Genomic DNA, 21784 nt, shown 5'->3' with positions numbered 1-21784 from the left:
TGTAAATGATAAAATATACGCCTGTCAATTTCCACCTGACTTCAAAACTGAAATGGAGCCAGTTATGGGTTTAACAATTGGTGAATTTTTTTTGGCAACACATTCATTAACTAGAGAAAATAAACTCCTTATATTTTTAATACTATATATAAAGAAACAATATTGCAAATTTTGTTTCCATAAACAAATAAAATGCCTTAAGAATTAAAATAATCCTTTATTCTTCATATCTTTTATTTTATTCTTCCCTTTATTGGGTTGTAAATTGCATTTGTAAAGTGTATTAACCACAATAAAAGAATCTCTGAGGATTTCTAAATTAAAATTAAAATTCTCACTACGATTGTAAATATGAGTAAATGATGAGGCTTTTATTAAATTAAACATAATTAAAAGTCAGTTTGTTGAAGGTTTATAATGTAAATAATGTGTTGTTTCAAGTTCTATCACTAAGCGTTTGTTTCTCCTCAGACGGCATCGCTGCCCCCATGGACCCTACAGTGAGGGTCCACCCCTGGACTGGCAGCCAGAGCCTCTTCCTGAGCACTCACTTCTCCAAGAAGAGTTCCGACCCTTCGCTCCTGGAGAAGTCCATCGGCCCAAACTTCAGCGGCTCCACACTGAGCTAGAGCTACCTTCAGGGCCTCTAGATGCTACCACTGCCTACACCCGTGACTACCCCGAGAAACATGCTGAACGCCCTCACAGGTACATAAACAATCATTAACTATAAATATGTAGTTTACCTACTAAAATTTTAAAATTAAACACAATGTAATCATAAAAGGATTTATATAGACTTAAGGTAGTGTAAAACCTTTTTAAAGATCCTTTTCTATCATTCATGTTAACTTAACTGAAATTTCAATTCAATTGCAGGTACAGGGTAGAAGATAATCTCCATCCTGAAGGAGATTTCGAACGACCCGAACCTGAGAAGTATGGCCCAGGAGAACGAGCTCCGATCATCAAACATCCCGACAACCTTCGAGTGGAGGGAGACTTCGAGAGACCAGAGCGAGAGCCCTTCAGACCTGCTGAGCGACCCAGGCAGGTCAAGCCCTCTGATAATCTGCGGCCGGAAGGTGAATTTGAGACTCCTCAAAAGGAGCCTTATAGACCTGCAGAACGGCCTAAACAGGTGAAACCTTCTGATAACTTAAAGCCAGAAGGAGATTTTGAAACTCCTGAAAAAGAACCGTTCAGGCCAGCTGAGAGACCAAAGCAGGTGAAACCAACAGACAATTTAAGGCCTGAGGGTGATTTTGAAACACCTAAAAAGGAACCTTTTAGACCTGCAGAAAGACCAAAACAGGTCAAGCCAACTGACAATTTGAGACCTGAAGGTGATTTTGAAACACCTCAAAAGGAACCATTCAGACCTGCTGAGAGACCAAAACAGATCAAACCAACAGACAACTTAAGACCTGAAGGGGATTTTGAAACCCCTCACAAAGAACCATTTAGACCTGCAGAGAGGCCAAAACAAGTTAAACCAACAGACAATCTAAGACCTGAAGGTGATTTTGAAACTCCTCACAAAGAACCATTTAGACCTGCTGAGAGGCCAAAACAAGTTAAACCAACAGACAATCTAAGACCTGAAGGTGATTTTGAAACTCCAGAAAAAGAACCTTTTAGACCTGCAGAAAGACCAAAGCAAGTCAAGCCCACTGACAATCTGAGACCTGAGGGTGACTTTGAAACCCCTCAAAAAGAACCTTTCAGACCTGCTGAGAGACCAAAACAGATCAAACCAACAGACAACTTAAGACCTGAAGGTGATTTTGAAACTCCTCAAAAAGAACCATTTAGACCTGCTGAGAGGCCAAAACAGATTAAACCAACAGACAATCTAAGACCTGAAGGTGATTTTGAAACTCCTCACAAAGAACCATTTAGACCTGCTGAGAGGCCAAAACAGATCAAACCAACAGATAATTTAAGACCTGAAGGTGATTTTGAAACTCCTCAAAAAGAACCCTTCCGGCCAGCAGACAGACCTAAACAAATCAAGCCTACAGACAACTTGAAACCAGAGGGTGAATTTGAAACACCACAGAAGGAACCGTTCAGACCTGCAGACAGGCCAAAAGCAGTGAAGCCGACCGATAACTTAAAACCCGAAGGAGACTTCGAACGACCAGAACAACCAAAAGCTCCTACTAGAGGGGAACGAGCACCTATCAAGAAGCCAGAGGATAATTTGGCACCTCTAGGAGAGTTCACAGGTAAATAATTTGAAAATTTATAATTATGTGTAATTAATTAATGTGTTTGGTAATGGCATGTCTCATTACATTAAGTGAAAGAATCTATTTTTGCAATTTACTTTTACGGTTCGTGTATAAATGTATTACTAATATACGTACAATGTATATAACACATATCAATTGGTAAAACAATAAGTAACTCAAATACGTACTATAAAATCAACAAAGGAACAACTTAACAATCTTTATCACATCATATCTTTTCTTGTTAGTTAAATAATTATAATAAATTTTAACACTAAATAAAACTAAAGAAATAATTAGCTTTATAATTGTGATTATTTGAATTTTTATTAAATATTACATTAATAGTGAATTGTAAATAGCAGAATTGTAGAAAAGTGAAATTTGGTTTTCTTCTGCCTTGGATATTTTCTTTAAAATGTAATGTTTGAAATTTGTTTAACTTTATATCATTACATATTTTGCTTCGAGTTTTTCATCACTTTCCAAATGTTAATATCAAAGAATAATTAAATATAAAATTAGTTCAGAGAAAATAGATTTAAGCAATTTTGTATCAATATTCATTTTAATGTATTTAATGGAGATGAGTGTATTTACTAACTGACAAATTTTATTAGTTATTTCAATAGCTCTCGAGCAATTGTGTGAACTCACCCTAATCAACTCTCTGCTGTAGGAGTTACCACGAAACAGTTGGAGTTCACAGGACAGCCAGGAGAGCGTCCTGTGTTGGTACGCCGCAACACCTTTACGAAGCTGGAGGGTGATTTCGAGTCTGAAACTACGAGTCGTAGTGAGTTCAGGCAGTTCGACCAGACCACTCGCACTGAGATTGTGCGACGCCGTGACGATAATCTCACCGTGGGCGAAGGAAAATTTACTGTAAGTACTGATAATAATCATTAATTTCTTATAACATACTTAAGATATAACATTTCATCTCTAAATGACTTTAATAAATTTGTATCATTACTTGTATAGGTAAGAAGTTTCAGTAATCCAGTAAGTAAAGAAAGTATTAGATTAGTAAGCTTTAGTTACTCTGAAAATTAAAACCATCAACTAAAGGAATATGGTTTTAACATCACATATACTAATATCACATTAACATAAATGTAATTTTTGAACACTATACGAGTATATGACCATTTAGAATATTTATACATTTTTTAATAATAATTATTAGTTAAACAATGAGTACCAGTAAAAGAATAAATACATCAATACAATATATGAGCACTACTGTTTCATTTTGGCTTGTTCAAAAGTAAAACAACATTGTTACTTGAGTTTTATTAACATTAAACGTTTGCATGTAGCAGATGTGAAAATATTAATGTAACATATCAAAATATTTAATTTGAATCATAAAATCAATACAAGAAATGTAAAAAGTTGCGGTTACTTAAAAATGTATGGAATTGCCATTATAGTGGATTTTCAAGCTCTAACTTTTAAATGGTGGTAGATAGGGAATATGATTTAAGGTACTTTTTTCTTTGAATTGTAAGCACCAAAACTTTATTACAACATTAAAAGTGTCTAAATAACAGGGTGACAACGAGGCCAATGTCTGTTTAGGCAGTCATTTTTTGTGAAGACATCTATCAACACAAACTCACTGTTACGCCAAATATATATTATTTTCATCAATTTTATAACTTACTACTCCTCACTAGATTCCTCAAACTTAGAAATATTCGGATAGGTCACTGCACTACTATTTGAGCCTTTGACATTTTACATCCATTTTGTTTTTATTGTAATATTGTATTATACTGTAACAGCATGACCACTTTTACACATTTTTATTTTGTTGTATTTGTATGTAACAGGAATATTTTACTTTGGTTTGAAGGATTCTTATTTATATGATGGATAATATTTTCCTGGAGGGAACACTTATGTCTATGTCAACTATTTACTATGATTAGTAACAGCAGTAATGGTATACTCTTTCTTGAAACATACTGTATTTGGATTCCTTCTTATATTTATATTATATTGTTATTAATTTTTAATTACTGTTAAAAGTATTAATTTTTGTAGATATAAAAACCACTCCATGTACTTAAATTTTTTGAAAAGGAACTTACAGTAGGCCTAGGACTCAGGCAATGAAATGTATGCTAAAGATAACTAGTACTTGAAATGCTAAGAGAACGTGGCCTTCTTCTAAAACATCTGATGAAGGTGGGTATAAGCCATACTGATACAGATCCATGCTCTGCAGAGAGGCAGAAGAATCATCAGAGCACAGATGGCTGAATTGTCCTGCTAATTTGTAAAACCAGGATAAGATTCTTCAAGGTTATCTTTTGAGCCCAAAGGACATTAGAGAACAGGAGCTCACAAATCTAAATAGTTTTTTCTAAAAGCCTCAAGTTTAAGGAGAAATCGAGTAGAAAGGCCATTTTAGGACCCAGCACTTAGTCCTTTGCTACTCCCTTACTCCTTAAACCTGAGGCTTCTGGAAAACCCATTTAGATTTGTGGGCTCTTGTTATCTAATGTCCTTTGGTACATATAAGCTTACAGTATAATAATTTTAAATTTATTTCCAACACCAATTTTACTGATTGTGATTAGATTGGGTAGTATTGAGAATTACATTTGGAGTTGCTTTTATTAATTTTAAAAACTTAATATAACAGCTCTAGATGTATTTGACTAAAGGGTTTACTGGTTTTAATTAATAATATTTTTGCAATATCATTTTTTAAATGAAAGTCTAAAAATTATACTGTTTACCAGGTAACTTCGCGAACCCAAGAGGATTACCCAGAGCGCAGACCAACCAAGCCTGAGAAACCCAAGAAGCTGAAGGACAATATAATCACTGAGAATGGAGAGACTCACTTTGAAACCAGTAGCCACGAGGCGTTCACAGAGCACCACTTCATTGATCGTGTGGAGGTGACAAAACGAACTGACAACCTTACCACTGAGGGGACAATGATCTTTGAGACATCATCAAAAACTGATTTCATTGAAAAGACTCCTGAGCCTGTAAAACCAACACGCAGACGAACTTGGACGAAACAAGATGGAGAGAGATTCTTTGAAACAACCAACTCAGAAGAATTCAAGCAACACCCGATAACTCAAGTGACACAATATATCTTGCGAGACAACCTGACAACAGAGGAAGGGATATTTGAGAGTAACACAACGTCTAAAGATGTGTATAAAACATACAAAGTGGATAGACCAAAACCAACTAAACCAAAAGACAATTTGAAACCAGAGGGCGAGTTTGAAAGACCTAAGGAAGAAAAGGTAGGGCCTGCTGAAAGGCCTAAACCAATCAAACCATCTGACAATTTAAAACCAGAAGGAGAATTTGAAAGGCCAAAGAAAGAAAAGGTTAGTCCTGGTGAGAGACCAAAACCGATCAAACCTTCTGATAATCTTAAGCCAGAAGGGGACTTTGAAAGACCAACACCTCAGAAAGTTGGACCCGGTGAAAGAGCTGAAATTGTTCGCCATCCTGATAACTTAAAACCTGAAGGAGATTTTGCTAAACGTCCAAAAGATGAAACACCACTGAAAGGAGAAAGAGCTCCCGTCATTAAGCATAGAGACAATTTATTTCCAGAGGGTGATTTTGAACGACCAGAAAATGACTTCACACCAAAGAAAGGTGAAAGAGCTCCAGTAATAAAACCCAAGGATAACTTAAAACCGGAAGGAGAGTTTGATAGGCCAACCCCAGAAAAGTTCAGTCCAGCTGAAAGACAACAGCCTTTCAAGCCTCATGATAATCTGAAACCAGAAGGAGATTTTACCCGCAGACCAAAAGAAGACACGCCAATCAAAGGAGAAAGAGCACCAGTTGTGAAACCAAAGGATAATTTAAGGCCTGAGGGTGAATTTGAAAGGCCAGAGCCAGAAGATTATTATCCCTCTGAAAGACCAAAACCTGTAAAACCTTTAGATAATTTGAGACCTGAAGGAGAGTTTGAAAAACGACACCATGAGCCTTATAAACCGGCTGAAAGACCTGAGATTATAAGGCATCCTGACAACCTGAAACCAGAAGGAACATTTGAAACTAGACCTAAAGAAAAAGCTCCAACAAAGGGAGAAAGGGCTCCTGTAGTCAAACCAAAAGACAATCTTAAACCTGAAGGTGATTTTGAAAAAAGGCATTATGAACCATCACCTAAAGGTGAGAGAGCACCTGTAGTAAAGCCCAAAGATAATTTAAAGCCAGAAGGAGAATTTGAAAGACCCACGCACAAAGAATTCACACCTACGGAGAGACCTAAAGCTGTAAAACCAACAGATAACTTAAAACCTGAAGGAGAATTTGAAAGGCCTAAACCAGAAGAATACACACCATCCAAAAGACCACAACCAGTAAAACCCACAGATAATTTGAAACCTGAAGGAGAATTTGAAAGACCTGTTCCACAGAAGGTTCGTCCTGGGGAAAGGGCTGAAATTGTTAAACACCCAGATAATCTTAAACCAGAGGGTGAATTCGTTGGTAGGCCAAAAGAAAAGGCGCCAACCTATGGTGAAAGAGCTCCAGTTGTCAAGCCAAAAGACAATCTATATCCTGAAGGTGAATTTCAGCGGCCAGAGCCTGAAGATTATTATCCTGCTGAAAGACCGAAAGCCATTAGACCTCATGATAATTTGAGACCGGAGGGTGAGTTTGAAAAACGCTATCCAGAATCTTACAAACCTGCTGAACGTCCAGAAATAATAAGACACCCCGATAATCTAAAACCTGAAGGAGAAATTGATTACAAGCCAAAGGAAAAGGCTCCAACAAAGGGAGATAGAGCGCCTATTGTTAAACCTAAGGATAATCTATATCCAGAAGGGGAATTTGAAAAGAGGCATCCTGAGCCAACACCTCATGGTGAAAGAGCACCTGTGGTTAAACCAAAAGATAACTTGTGGCCAGAAGGAGAGTTTGAGAGACCAAAGCCAGAAGAATATACACCTACAAAGAGGCCTAAGGCAGTAAAACCAACTGACAATCTTAAACCAGAGGGTGAGTTCGAGAGGCCTACTCCTGAAAAAGTTCGTCCAGGAGAACGAGCAGAAATTGTTCGGCATCCTGACAACCTTAAACCAGAAGGAGATTTTATTGGAAGGCCCAAAGAGAAAGCACCTACATATGGAGAAAGAGCACCAGTGGTTAAACCTAAGGATAATCTTTATCCAGAGGGAGATTTCCAGAGACCTGAACCTGAAGACTATTACCCTGCTGAAAGGCCGAAACCAATTCGACCAAATGACAACTTAAAGCCTGAGGGTGAATTTGAAAAACGCTATCCTGATGCATATAGACCAGCTGAACGACCTGAAATCATCAGACATCCAGATAATTTGAAACCAGAGGGAGAGTTTGAAAGCAGACCTAAAGAAAAGGTTCCCCTTAAGGGCGAAAGAGCTCCAGTTGTAAAACCTAAAGATAATTTGAAACCTGAAGGTGAATTTGAGAAGCGTCATCATGAACCAATACCACATGGTGAACGAGCTCCTGTTGTCAAGCCAAAAGACAATCTAAGGCCTGAAGGTGAATTTGAAAGACCAAAACCAGAGGAGTACACTCCTACAAAGAGACCTAAACCAGTGAAACCCTCTGACAATCTGAAGCCTGAAGGTGAGTTTGAGAGACCAACTCCAGAAAAAGTACGACCAGGAGAGCGTGCAGAAATAGTAAGGCATCCTGACAATCTGAAACCTGAAGGCGACTTTATTGGCAGGCCAAAAGAAAAGGCACCTACTCATGGAGAAAGAGCTCCAGTGGTTAAACCTAAAGATAACTTGTATCCCGAAGGTGAATTCCAGAGACCAGAGCCTGAAGATTATTATCCTGCTGAAAGACCGAAAGCCATTAGACCTCATGATAATTTGAGACCGGAGGGTGAGTTTGAAAAACGCTATCCAGAATCTTACAAACCTGCTGAACGTCCAGAAATAATAAGACACCCCGATAATCTGAAACCTGAAGGAGAAATTGATTACAAGCCAAAGGAAAAGGCTCCAACAAAGGGAGATAGAGCGCCTATTGTTAAACCTAAGGATAATCTATATCCAGAAGGGGAATTTGAAAAGAGGCATCCTGAGCCAACACCTCATGGTGAAAGAGCACCCGTGGTTAAACCAAAAGATAACTTGTGGCCAGAAGGAGAGTTTGAGAGACCAAAGCCAGAAGAATATACACCTACAAAGAGGCCTAAGGCAGTAAAACCAACTGACAATCTTAAACCAGAGGGTGAGTTCGAGAGGCCTACTCCTGAAAAAGTTCGTCCAGGAGAACGAGCAGAAATTGTTCGGCATCCTGACAACCTTAAACCAGAAGGAGATTTTATTGGAAGACCCAAAGAGAAAGCGCCTACATATGGAGAAAGAGCACCAGTGGTTAAACCTAAGGATAATCTTTATCCAGAGGGAGATTTCCAGAGACCTGAACCTGAAGACTATTATCCTGCCGAAAGGCCGAAACCAATTCGTCCATATGACAACTTAAAGCCTGAGGGTGAATTTGAAAAACGCTATCCTGATGCATACAGACCAGCTGAACGACCTGAAATCATCAGACATCCAGATAATCTAAAACCAGAGGGAGAATTTGAAAGGAGACCAAAGGAAAAGGTTCCTCTCAAGGGTGAAAGAGCACCAGTGGTTAAGCCCAAAGACAACTTATATCCAGAAGGTGAGTTTGAACGCCCTGAATTAATACCATATGGGCCAGGAGAAAGACAAAAACCAATAAAACCAAGTGACAATTTAAGACCGGAGGGTGATTTTGAACGACCTGAGAAACCTAAGTATGGTCCAGGAGACAGAGCTGAGATTATTCGACATCCAGACAACTTGAAACCTGAAGGAGAATTTACTAGACCAGTTCGTGAAAAGGTAGGACCTGGAGAACGCCCTAAGGCAGTAAAGCCAATGGATAACTTGAAGCCTGAAGGAGAGTTTGAGAAGCGAACACCACAAAAAGTAGGTCCAGGTGATAGAGCAGAAATTATAAGGCACCCAGACAATTTAAAACCAGAAGGGGACTTTGTTAGACCACAGAAAGAGGTAACACCAACTAAGGGAGAAAGAGCTCCTATTGTGAAGCCTCAAGACAATTTACGTCCTGAAGGTAAATTTGAAAGCCGTCCTAGAGAAGAGGCTCCAAAGAAGGGAGATAGAGCTACTGTTGTGAGACCACAGGATAATTTGAAGCCTGAGGGTGAGTTTGAGCGTCGTCCTAAAGAGGAGTCACCAAAGAAAGGTGAAAGAGCACCTATTGTCAAACCTAAAGACAATCTTTATCCTGAGGGTGAGTTTGAAAAACGACCCAAAGAAGATACTCCTCTTAAGGGAGAGAGAGCTACAGTAGTCAAGCCACAAGATAATCTTAGACCAGAGGGTGAGTTTGAAAAACGACCTAAGGATGAAACTCCAATAAAGGGTGAGAGAGCTCCAGTAATCAAGCATCGTGATAACTTGAGGCCTGAAGGTGAAATAGAAACTTACAGAACCAGGGATGATTATGTAGTTGTTAAAGGTGAGAGAGCAGAAATTACCCGACATGAAGATAATTTACAGGTTACTGGGGAGTTCACAGGAATACGAAGGGATGATTATAGGATTGTACGAGGGGAAAGAGCTGAAATTCAAAAGCATACAGACAATTTGAAAATGGAAGGAGAGTTTATTGACATAATGAGAAGGGATGATTATAGAGCTGTCCGTGGGGAGCGTAGTGAAGTGATAAAACATACTGACAATTTATACTTAGAGGGTGAATTCATTGATATTCGCAGCAGAGATGACTATAAGGTTGTTAAAGGCGAACGAACTGAGATTAAGAAATATGTTGACAACCTATATTTGGAAGGTGACTTTGATAGACCGGAAAAAACCAAAATATGGCCCTGGTGAACGTAGGACACCTATTAGACATGAAGACAACCTTCACCCAGAGGGTGAATTTGAGAAACGAACTCCAGAAAAAGTGGGTCCAGGAGAGCGAGCAGAAATAATAAGGCATCCTGATAATCTTAAGCCTGAAGGAGAATTTGAAAAGAGACCAAAAGAAAAAACACCACTACGAGGTGAAAGAGCACCAATTGTTAAACCAAAAGACAATCTTAGACCTGAGGGAGAGTTTGAGAAACGAACACCAGAAAAGGTTGGTCCTGGAGAACGAGCTGAAATTGTGAAACACCCAGATAATCTAAAGCCTGAAGGGGAGTTTGAAAGAAGACCAAAGGATGATACACCTCGTCGTGGTGAAAGAGCACCAATAGTAAAGCCAAAAGATAATCTTAAACCTGAGGGTGAATTTGAGAAAAGACCCAGAGATGATACACCTAAGAAAGGTGACAGAGCACCAGTTGTCAAACCTAAAGATAACTTGAAACCAGAAGGAGAATTTGAGAAGAGAACACCTGAAAAAGTTAAACCTGGTGAGCGAGCTGAAATTGTAAGACATGTAGATAACTTAAGACCTGAGGGTGATTTTGTTGATTATCGTTCAAGGGATGATTACAGAATAGTCAAGGGAGAACGAATGGATATTGTTCACCATGAAGATAATTTAAGGATGGAAGGTGAAATTGAAATACATCGCTCTCGAGACGATTATAATGCAACTCGTGGTGAACGAGCTGAAGTAACCGTCCACAGAGATAACTTAAGAATGGAAGGTGAGATTGAAGAGTATAGATCAAGGGATGAGTATCGTAAGGTAAAAGCTGAAAGATCTGAAATTGTGAAGCATGAAGACAATTTGAAACTTGTTGAGGCAAGGTTTGATGATACACGCACCAGAGATGATTTTAAGGTGGTGAAAGGAGAAAGAGCCATTGTAAAAAAACATGAAGACAATCTTAGAATGGAGGGTGAATGGGAAATTAGACGAAGAGATGATTATTCAGCGGTCCGTTCAGAAAGGACAGAGGTTGTAAAACATGAAGATAATCTACGAGTTGAAGGTGAGTTTATAGACCATAGATCCAGAGATGACTATAGAGTTGTTCAAGGAGAAAGATGTAAGATTACAAGACACCCAGATAATTTGAAACCAGAAGGTGAATTTGAAAAACGCACACCAACAAAAGTCTTGCCTGGAGAACGGAGAACACCAATTAGACATGAAGACAATCTTCGACCAGAGGGTGACTTTGAAAGACGAACACCAGAAAAGATTAGACCAGGTGAACGGGCAGCTGTTGTAAAACATCCTGATAATCTGAAGCCTGAAGGAGATTTTGATAGACCCAGAAAAGACAGATATGGTCCTGGTGAACGCAGAACACCAATTAGGCATCCAGACAATCTTAAACCGGAAGGGGACTTTGAAAGACCTGAACATAGCCCATACCAACCTGGTGACAGAGCTCCAGTTGTTAAACACCCTGATAACCTCTATCCTGAAGGAGAATTTGCAACCCCAACTATGTATCAAGTGGGCCCTGGAGAACGTAGAACACCCATTAGGCATCCTGACAATTTGAAACCTGAGGGAGATTTTGACAGACCTAAACAAATCCCTCTTGGTCCAGGTGAGCGCCAGAGACCAATCAAGCCAACTGACAATTTAAGACCTGAGGGAGATTTCACTAAGAAAACACCAATTAGAGTGGGTCCTGGAGAAAGGGCTGAAATTATCAGACACCATGACAATTTGAGAGTTGAGGGAGAATTCCAAGGCACACCTCATATGAGAGAGGATTTCAAACCTGGAAAAGGAGAGAGGGCTGTGGTACATAAACCAAAAGATAATCTGCAAATAGGTGAAGGAGAATTTGAGCAAACTACATTGAAAAAATCAGAATTTAAAGTTGTTAAGGGAGAACGAGCAACGACTAAACGATATGAGGACACTCTTAAAGTAGGAGAAGGACGAATGGATACCACATCGACAACTAAAGAAACTTTTACTACTTTGAGGAAGGATAGTGTACCATCTGGTATTAATAGAAGACGACATATTGAATCTCAAATCACTCTTGGAGATGATAAATCAACAATGGCAATGTACAATCGTAAGGCTTACAGCAGCGACAAGGATCTAACTAGTCACCACCAAGATGTTCAGCATGCTACAGAAACAAGAACATTAGCTGATGGTAGAACAGTCATTGTTACTAAACAGGTTACTAAGTCAACTACAGGCGTTGAAAGGAAAATGCAGCAATCTGAAGAATCTCGACAACACATTTCTAAATCACAACAGTATATATCAGAGGAACAACGAATATTGAATGAAAATGCTAGAAGGGAATCTAATGTTAGAGAATCCCGAGAAATAGTACAAAATGGACATACATCACACGTTGGTAATGTTTCACATGTCAGTCAGGCTATGATCGATGAAGCACGACACACTCAGATGCGACAGCAACATGAGGCACATACAACCCAGCGGTCTCATTCTACCCATCTCTCTGAGCAGCATTTGTCAAAGTCTTCTTCAACACAAAGTATGAAGCAAATCATGGAACATGAGGCAAGAGTTTCTGGTCAGTATCAACAGCAGGTAAGATCTGGTTCATCCAGTAACATTCATCACCACTCAACCTCCCACATTCAAGAGTCCAATCTCCGTGAAAGTCACAGTGCGGAAACCTCATCAGTGAAACGACTTTCTACAACTCAAATGACAAGTCAGCAACGATTAGAGAACAGTAAACGGCACTCCAAGAGCAGAACTAGCACTGAGTTTCTGCATGCCTTAGAAGGCACAGGACCTGTTGAGCCAGTGAGACAATCCGATGGCTATCATCGCAAGAGTGTAATCACATCCTCGGCAACAGACCTCAGCAATTCTATCCTGCATCGCAAGGGAGTTCAATCTTCCACAGAGGCACTCCATACAATATCGTCTACAGCCTCTCAGCAGAAAAAGAGTCTCCAAAATATTGATGTTTCACAAATGTCTTCTCACCAGGAAGGCAGGAAGAGCTTGAGTTCTATCTACAGACAAGGTGGAATGAGTGAGGTTCATCCTGCTGGAGGAGTTGTCAGAAGGCAGGACAATCTGAGTGTTGGAGGAGGAAGATTCTATGGACAGAGTGAGGCCAAAGCTTATGGAAACTTTGTGACAACCGAGCGAGTGACCAGAGTACGTGCATCTAATGCTTCTCACTTTAGTCTTGGGGGTGAATCTCAACAAGTCATTGGCACCTCATATAGAAAAGAATTCACTCCTCGAGTTACTGGTCCTTGCCCAGCCACTCTAATCGACTCTAAACAAGCTCCATTCAAACACACTCGAGACACGACTAAGCATAAGTTCTATCTGCCTAAAGTTGCCAACTGAGCCATTTGTAATATCAGTTTTTAACCAGCAATAATGTAGAAGTAATAATATATATAAAACATTAGTAAAAATTTCTGTAGTATATCACACTTGAAGGACTGCCTTTGGATATGACTGTGATATAGAATACCGTCCTATAAAATCTTCCACTTAGATTTTATATCGATTTAGGTATTGGGAATTTCTTTGTGACTTTTCTTAACAAGTCATTCATTTCGGTGCATTTTTTTTAGATTTGTAATTTTCTTAGTCATATTATTACAATACAAACATTATTACTTGTTTGAAATTTATTTTAAAGTTTGTGCTATATTTTGTTTCCTGAGTAATTGTTAGGTGCTTTTGATGAATTAAGTGATAAAACTTATATAAAAATCTATCTTCTTAAATGTGTTATTTGTTGAATTTTTAATATTATATTGTTCCTGTACTAATGCTTAGCCTCTTAGAAATTATAAAATATATATTTATAGTGTTGAATTTTATATTTTTATATTGTTCCCTATATTATGGATCTAAGCTTGTTATTAGATTTTAACCTTAGATAAAGCTTGTATAAAAATGTTGGATTACTTACAGGGTTATATGTGTAAAATATTCTTGTATATATTTAATATATTGATTTGTTATTTGTTCAATTTACTGCAAAGCCCATAATGTTACTAACAAATAACAATATAGTTTATTATATTTGTTACTAATGAATAGTTGTTGATTGTGCACACTATTTTGGCAAGCTTGTTATAACTATATTTTATTATATCACTTATGTGAAAAATTATTTGTGTTTATTTCTGTTATTGTTGTTTAGTTTGCTTTATAATTTTTTTTAACTTTATAGGTTCTGCATTACATTTGATTTATTGAATAAACTTATGTTTTATTGACTTTAGTTTTGTTTTATTTTCCTTTTATCATTTTTATTTTAAATTAACCTCAATAAATTCTTGTTGCTATTATTAATTTTTGGAATTGTGTAGTCAAGAAATTTTGTAAATATGTTATTGACCTTTAAGTTGCTTATATTTTTTATTATAACAGTACTATTTTCACCATTATGCTATCACTATATGTTAACATCAACATATATTTAGTTTTATTATTTTATTTATGACAATCATGAAATGAGTTTTACTAGATATATGTTTGTTGTGAGGTATTATAAACTATTGCAAATATCATTTAAATTATCTTACAACAATGGGATATAAAGATTTCAAAACATATACTTGTACTTAAACTTTCTATTTTAGTACTTAATTTCTAAATTGTCACACATTTACTTTATCAATCCAATCTCTTAAGTAAATAATTGATTAGATGAAAAATACATTAACAAATTTTATTTAAAATACTTGTGTGATAAAGAGAGCTTCAGTTTATTATGTCTAACGTTTAAACAATTTGTTACAAAATGTATATATAATAAGTTACATCTAAGTCATATTCTTAATAAATATACTAACTTCTGAATACTTTTAGCAAACAAATTAAAACTGGTTTTATTAATAACAATAATTTCTTATTCATAGGGAATGTTTTTTTAGAAACTAATATATCACATTCTATTAAATTTGTGATTTACAAATCCTGTTAATTTAAGAAACAGTAACTGGTGGGGTCATTGCTATTAGTGTTTATACTCAATTAGGTCTTATCATTATGTAGTGATTAATGAAATCACAAAATATATTAATGTTTTGAAAAGAAATATTTATCTTATATTAATTATATCTTGATGACATTTCAGTATTTGTACTGATAATAACTACAACTGTTATTACCTATACTCATATCCAAGTTCATCAAGAACAATGATAATTGCAGCAGCTGAAAATCTAATATGTTAATTTTATTACTTAAATTATTGATTAAATTTTAAGGTTTTAAAATTAATTTTTAAACATTAATAATTGAACGTGCTACCATTTTATATGTCTACTCATCTACAAAAAATTCTCGAAGTGAAACACACACAAAGTTTAAGCTCTTGAGTTAACAAGAACTAAACTATTTAAAAATAATTATATTGTAAATAGGGGAAGGGCATTGCACAGTAAGGAGAATAAATTGGACAGAAGAAAGTTATTTCAAGCAGCCAATCATTATATATCAGGCCAGAGTCTCTGTGGATGAGACTCCATTAAAACTGTAGGATTTTGGTTGCCATTTGTCATTGGACTGTTAATTAAGAACATTATCTAAAATGGCTGATCCAAAAACAAGAGTACGTTTCCATTTAAATACATGAAGTATTTATGATCTTGTCTATTTATAAAAAAGTAGTGTTGATGTACTCAAGAATTAGCAAAGCATACACAAGACAAAATTCAAAAGCATACAATTTATGACTATATTTGAATTTATTTTAAAGAGATGAGTCAAACAATCAAAGTTCTAATATTTTTAATCACTTTAGCAGAAAACTATTCTAAAAATATTCACAGTCTCTCTAAATAAAAGATTCTGTGTTTGTTAAATAAGGAAAAATATTCACAAAGTAAATACTATTAAAGAAATAAAAATTTATTATTTTGGTGATTTTTCTGAAAATTACTCAAATTTTTACTTTTATAAATTAAGAAATTTTCAATCTAGTTTACACGAAAATAAAAACTTTTTAAAAATATTCAAATCAAATTTAATTCATAATATAGTTGCTTCTAAAAATATAACTTAACAAGTGCAACAAAATCTAAATCTGTACATTGCTTCAAAATAAATTAGTTCCCAACGAATGTTATTGCACAATATTGAAAATACTTCTTTATAATAATGTAATACAACCCATACATGGATCTTACAACAGCAAATAACACTTTTTTAACTGCAACTCTTAAATAAATGAAATAAATACCATATTACTTTCATGCAATAACAGGTTAATAAACAGATATGTAATACAAAAACAAGGGTTTATTTGGTGTTCTACATCGTGTACCAGAAAGTATGAATGATTGAACTGTTGTTATAGCCAAGATAATCATGCCAGTTGCCAAGGTACTCATTGACTGAACAATGTACATGCAAGTGTTTACTTACCCAGAGATTGGTACTTACCAGAGCTTTAATGTTAGTACTATGTTCACCTTCTCAGCCTCCTTGAATATATGTGATAACTTCCTTATGGAGACAGTTATCACAGTTATATTAATCTATATTGGGTGCATTTTGAAAAGTGGTAAAAATCAATTTTCAAATAATCTTTTTTGTCTGCAAGTCTTAAAACCAGTTTTTTTTCTAAATTGTACTTGGTTTCTGTCATTTTTATTATTTAAAAAAGCCATGAATGCCAGAGGGGGAGTGAAGAATAGCCTCATACTCAAAATATGAGTTTGAATCAATTTGTTTAAGTAGTAATCCCAACATTGAACACTGACTTCAACAGTTCATCTGTTATGTCAATGATCACCTGGAAAAACTGTGTAGCTCTTACCAATGCATGTTAAAATAAATCACTTTTTCATGTTAGGTTTAAAGTGTGTTTCCGTTTTCTGTTGGCTTTTACCTAACAAGTCTTTTATTCCCTGAGATAAAAATTCTTGCCATTGTATATTCAACATAAAAAATGCATTAATTTCATTTCCGATTATTAATCTTACAAATTTTTATTTTCTATGATAAAAATAATCCAATCCTAGCAGACGCCTCACTGAGGTTAGTACTAGGACCAGGGCAAGCTACTTGGGTGACAATGTTTTAGGCAGAGAGAGGAAGTACCGCAGTATTAGGCTGAAGCAAGAACCATGATATAACACAGCCACAAGTTACGCTTACTTGAATTATAATATAAAATTAAAATAAAACTATGCTTCCTAAAGAATATTATATTGTTATGATATGAATGAAAGTAGAAACGATAATGTTACTTTACTTTTTTAGTTATGTTGGTGGAGAGGTGGGTATGCCCAGGCTACACTTCTCCCATGTGCCACCAAGCTGTACAATTTTGCTATGAACAGAGTTCCATGAGAATCTTATTTTATGTTCCTTGTTGTTTATGATTTTTAGATTTCAATCAGTAAAAGTATTCAGTTAAATGGTTTTTACTTTTTCCATTATTTGAAATATCTGTTTTGGCAACTTTCCTATGAACAACAAATTTATATGCTTTCAATTTTTAGTATTCCCAGGTTAGAGTTCCAAATGGCAAAACAAACCACTCACAAAATCAGCTGCTGTAAATATCACCCTTACATTGAGACTATTCATGTGGTATGAACTTGTCTACAGTGTTCATATTGTAACTTGCCTACCCTCTGTAAGACTTCTTACTCCAGGTATTGGCACATGTTACGTTAAGATAACTGTTTGAAGTTAATAATGAGAATAAAATATTTATTCAGTATTTTATAAGGTGTTGTTGTTTAACCCAAACAGTTATGCATTAATTGTACCATTCATTACAGATGGAGAACCACAAAACTTACTCTAGACATAATATTAGTGGACAGGTGCTTCAATCATAAATATTAGATATTAACATTATTAATTGACTACTTTTGTTCTGTCTTCAAACTCTAACATGGTGAAGCAATATCTAGTATTTGATCAGTCTCACCATAAAAGAAGGCATTCCAAAAGTATATGCTACAAAATTAACATTTTTTAATGTAAATAACCTTATATATGGATCACATGTTAATCCTGCTGCTTCGAGCCCAGATACTAGGTACAGTTTAATTTCGAGAATGGTATTCTAAATGACAGATCTACACACTGATGTTACTAAAAGACCGTTTGGTCTAGAAAACATATTTGTTTTCATAAAAAAGTCTTTTACTCACAACATAACACAACCAGCTGCACTGTTGATTTTAGTCCCGTAAGAACATACACACATACTTTCCATTTATAATATACATACAAATTCTTTTTAGATTTGTCAATATTTGTATTGGTTACTCAGAAAAATTACAAAATTTTTGTATTTAATCTTTTAAATATTCAAAAAGTATACACTTTATAAGCAAAACTACTTAGCATTTGATACTTATTCATCATATCTGTAAAATGAGATGTCTCCCATAAATCTACAACCTATTTTAAGTGTATAAATGTACTCATATTTTAACACTGTCATATGGGGTAAACTCTATGTCATTTTACAACGGCAGGTTCTTAAGGGCTCATTGGTCATAAACATCCAAAACAATTTTATGAGTTATAGATGTATTCAATGATAACTGAAATTATATAAATTAAATGTTGGAAAAGTGGTAAAAATAATTGAGAAGTATAACCAAACTCATGTACTTTGTAATAAAAAGTATTACATTTTGTTTTCAAAAGTTTATCAGACGAATTCAACGTGTTCATTGGGGACCACACTCTTACGAACACGTAAAAAAGTAGAAACATGTCATTTTTAATGTCAGAAAATTAGTGATAAACTCATAGCTGATAGGCCTGTTGTATCTGTCATTTGAGTGATTATGAAGAATATGCTGGCACTTCTGTGAATACTCCACACACTCATAGCTCACACAAATTTACTCAGAAAAACAATTAATTATGATTCCTGTAAACCAAATTATTTTCTTAAAATTGCAATCTATAATTAATGATTGATGTTTTGAATTTTGCAAGAAAAATACACTTTTTGGTGATTTGGTAGGTTTCACTAATTTTAAAATTTTACTTGACTTATAAATAAAAATTAATCACTAAATGACCAATTTGGCAAATCTATTTTAACATATTCATTGGGGTCCGAAGAAGATTTTGAGGAAGAGAAAAACAGGAAAAGATTCCTGAAATATTTAAGAATTCGGGAGAATAATTATATTTACACTACGTCCAAAGTTAAATGACACTAAAAAGCTATTAACACTTTCAGCTGAAGTTAACCAAAGAGGCAGAAACATTTGTTTACATTTAAATTTTAGAAAATTATCTTATAAATAAAAATGAATCACTATATGTGAAGTGCTAATCTCGAGAACGGCTTGACCAATTCTTTTTAGTCTTACGTAAGTAAATATATTTTCTTCATTGGGACAAAAAAAAACTCTATTTCTCTAACAATGGCACTTGAAATATCTTGGACTGGAAGTAGATTACACAAAGCTTTTTACTTAAGTAGGTCTTTAAAACCAACATATGTATATATTTTCTTGATCAGTTAAATAAATTAGACCGGAAATTACTTTAATCGGCTGGAACTGACTCTTTTTGACCGCAGTAACTTTTCAATCATACATAAGTTCATCAGAACAAAAACCATCAGGCAAACTATAACTATGACACTTGACAATCTTAGACAGAAAGTAAATTAAAAGAGCCGAAATTAGACGCTTTTTCATCAAAGATGGTTTTTGATGGTATATATTTTCTTGATTGGGACTCGAAGACAAACTCAACTATGGCACTGGAAATACCTTACATGCAAAGTGAATTTAAACAGAAGGAAGTTCACAATTTTTGGCTGATTTATGTTTATGAGACTTACATGTATATTTTTATATTACAACAAAACCTAAAATAGAAATAGTTAAACTTTTATTTAATTTTTTAATCTCACCACCATGAAAACTACAATAATATGTACTGTATAAGTCTATTTCTGTTCAAAAAATACCATATGGCTCCATTATACATTGTAAATGCTTTCACTAAAAAGGTTTTGTCCTTTGATTTTTAAAAGTGTGTGTGAAGCTGTGGGTAACTGCTAGTGTTATATCAAACTAATACAATTTTATTTGTCATTCTTATAGATTTACATTTTTGCTATCTTCTATATGTAATACATTTTACATAACAAAATATTTTACAATTTTTTTCAAAGGCTGAAACTTCATATTTTATTTCAACAAAATACTGTTATTTTCATTCTACATATGAAAAGTAAAAAAAAAAAAAAAAAAAAAAAAAAAAAAAAAAAAAAAAAAAAAAAAAAAAAAAACACATATGAACTTTACATATGAAAAGTGTGCTTAGACACAAAACATTATCATTATGATATAATCATCATCATCATCATCTGACGTTTCTGTTATCACGGGTCGTCGTACACAGCCTCCTCCACTTTTGTCTGTCATTCCAGGTCTCCTCTTCCTCCACCTGCATTTTCTGTAGTCCCCTTCTCTCTATGTCTTTCCACACTTGATCCTCCCATCTTCCTCTTGGTCTTCTTCCTCTTTCCTCCTTCTCCAGTGCTATTCTAGGCATTCTATTATCTCCCATCCTCTTCACATGCCCCATCCACTGTATTCTTCTTCTTTCCATTGTCTCTTGCAGTGAAACTACCTTCAATCTTTCTCTGGTTATTTCGTTCCTTATTCTATCTCTTCTTGTAGTCTTCTCTATCCCTCTTAAAAATTTCATCTCTGCAGCTTGCAATCTGCTTAAATCATTTTTAGTCCACGTCCACGTCTCTGCTCCATATAATAAAATTGGTTGGAAATAAGATTTATACATCAATACTTTTGATTCTTTCCCAATGTTCCAACTCCACACAATCTTCTTCACCATATTGAAAAACTTTCCACTCTTCCATATTCTGTTTCCTATCTCTTCTCTTATTTTGCCCCTATCTGTTACGATACTTCCTAAATAACAGAAATTCTTCACCTTTTCAAGTCTTTTTCCTTCAACTAACATGTCTTTGTTATTTCCTTCCCTTCTCTCTACTTTCATTACTTTACATTTTTGTATGTTCATCTCTAAATTTGATATAATACAAAAGTAAATTTCTTTATGTGGATAAAACAGTATGAAACATGAATGAGTAACTACACAAAATCTATGTTTTATGAATTTTTGTAATATACCTTGCAAAGACTCCAAAAATACCTTGCTAGTATAGTTCATCATTGCCAGCTCCAGGGTTAAAATACAGCCCACATTTAATAACAACTAGTTTTCTACTTTTGTGACATTGATCATCAAACCACAACTAATTTTTTTTTTTTTATTGGATCACTGTAACAAATTTTCCAATACACATAGTTGTATCATATAATTATTTGTAAATATTCGATTATACTATGCATGAAGACTAAATAATTGTATTATTTCTTAATTAAATGTAAAATAAACTCTTAATATATATTACAACAACAAAATTTAGCTTTTAAATATTGAACAACTATAAAAATTGATGTGTAAAAAAAACGGTAGGGGTACATTTTCAAATGTTCAGTTCTTTGGGCCTAATAACCTTGTCAAACATTTCATAATGCAAAAATGAAAAATATTTTTATTTAGTGAAAAATAATTTTGAAATTAGAAATAAAAAACAGATGAAATAGCATACA

General features: G+C 35.0%; 1 protein-coding gene across 1 annotated transcript in view; it reads left to right on the top strand.

The window, feature by feature from the left end:
- LOC124355175 (titin-like) overlaps window positions 1-14414 on the top strand; it is a 96202-nt gene extending 81788 nt beyond the window's left edge. The window contains 5 exon segments of the mRNA XM_046806177.1: window positions 472-708; window positions 880-2231; window positions 2917-3122; window positions 4994-10117; window positions 10119-14414. Of these exon segments, the coding sequence (XP_046662133.1) occupies window positions 472-708; window positions 880-2231; window positions 2917-3122; window positions 4994-10117; window positions 10119-13526 (10327 nt within the window). The 3' untranslated portion in view covers window positions 13527-14414.
- The last annotated feature ends 7370 nt before the right edge of the window (window positions 14415-21784 follow it).

This window comes from Homalodisca vitripennis, chromosome 2 (assembly GCF_021130785.1).
Source record: "Homalodisca vitripennis isolate AUS2020 chromosome 2, UT_GWSS_2.1, whole genome shotgun sequence".
NCBI lineage: Eukaryota > Metazoa > Arthropoda > Insecta > Hemiptera > Cicadellidae > Homalodisca > Homalodisca vitripennis.
This window is presented reverse-complemented; position numbering and strand designations above follow the sequence as displayed.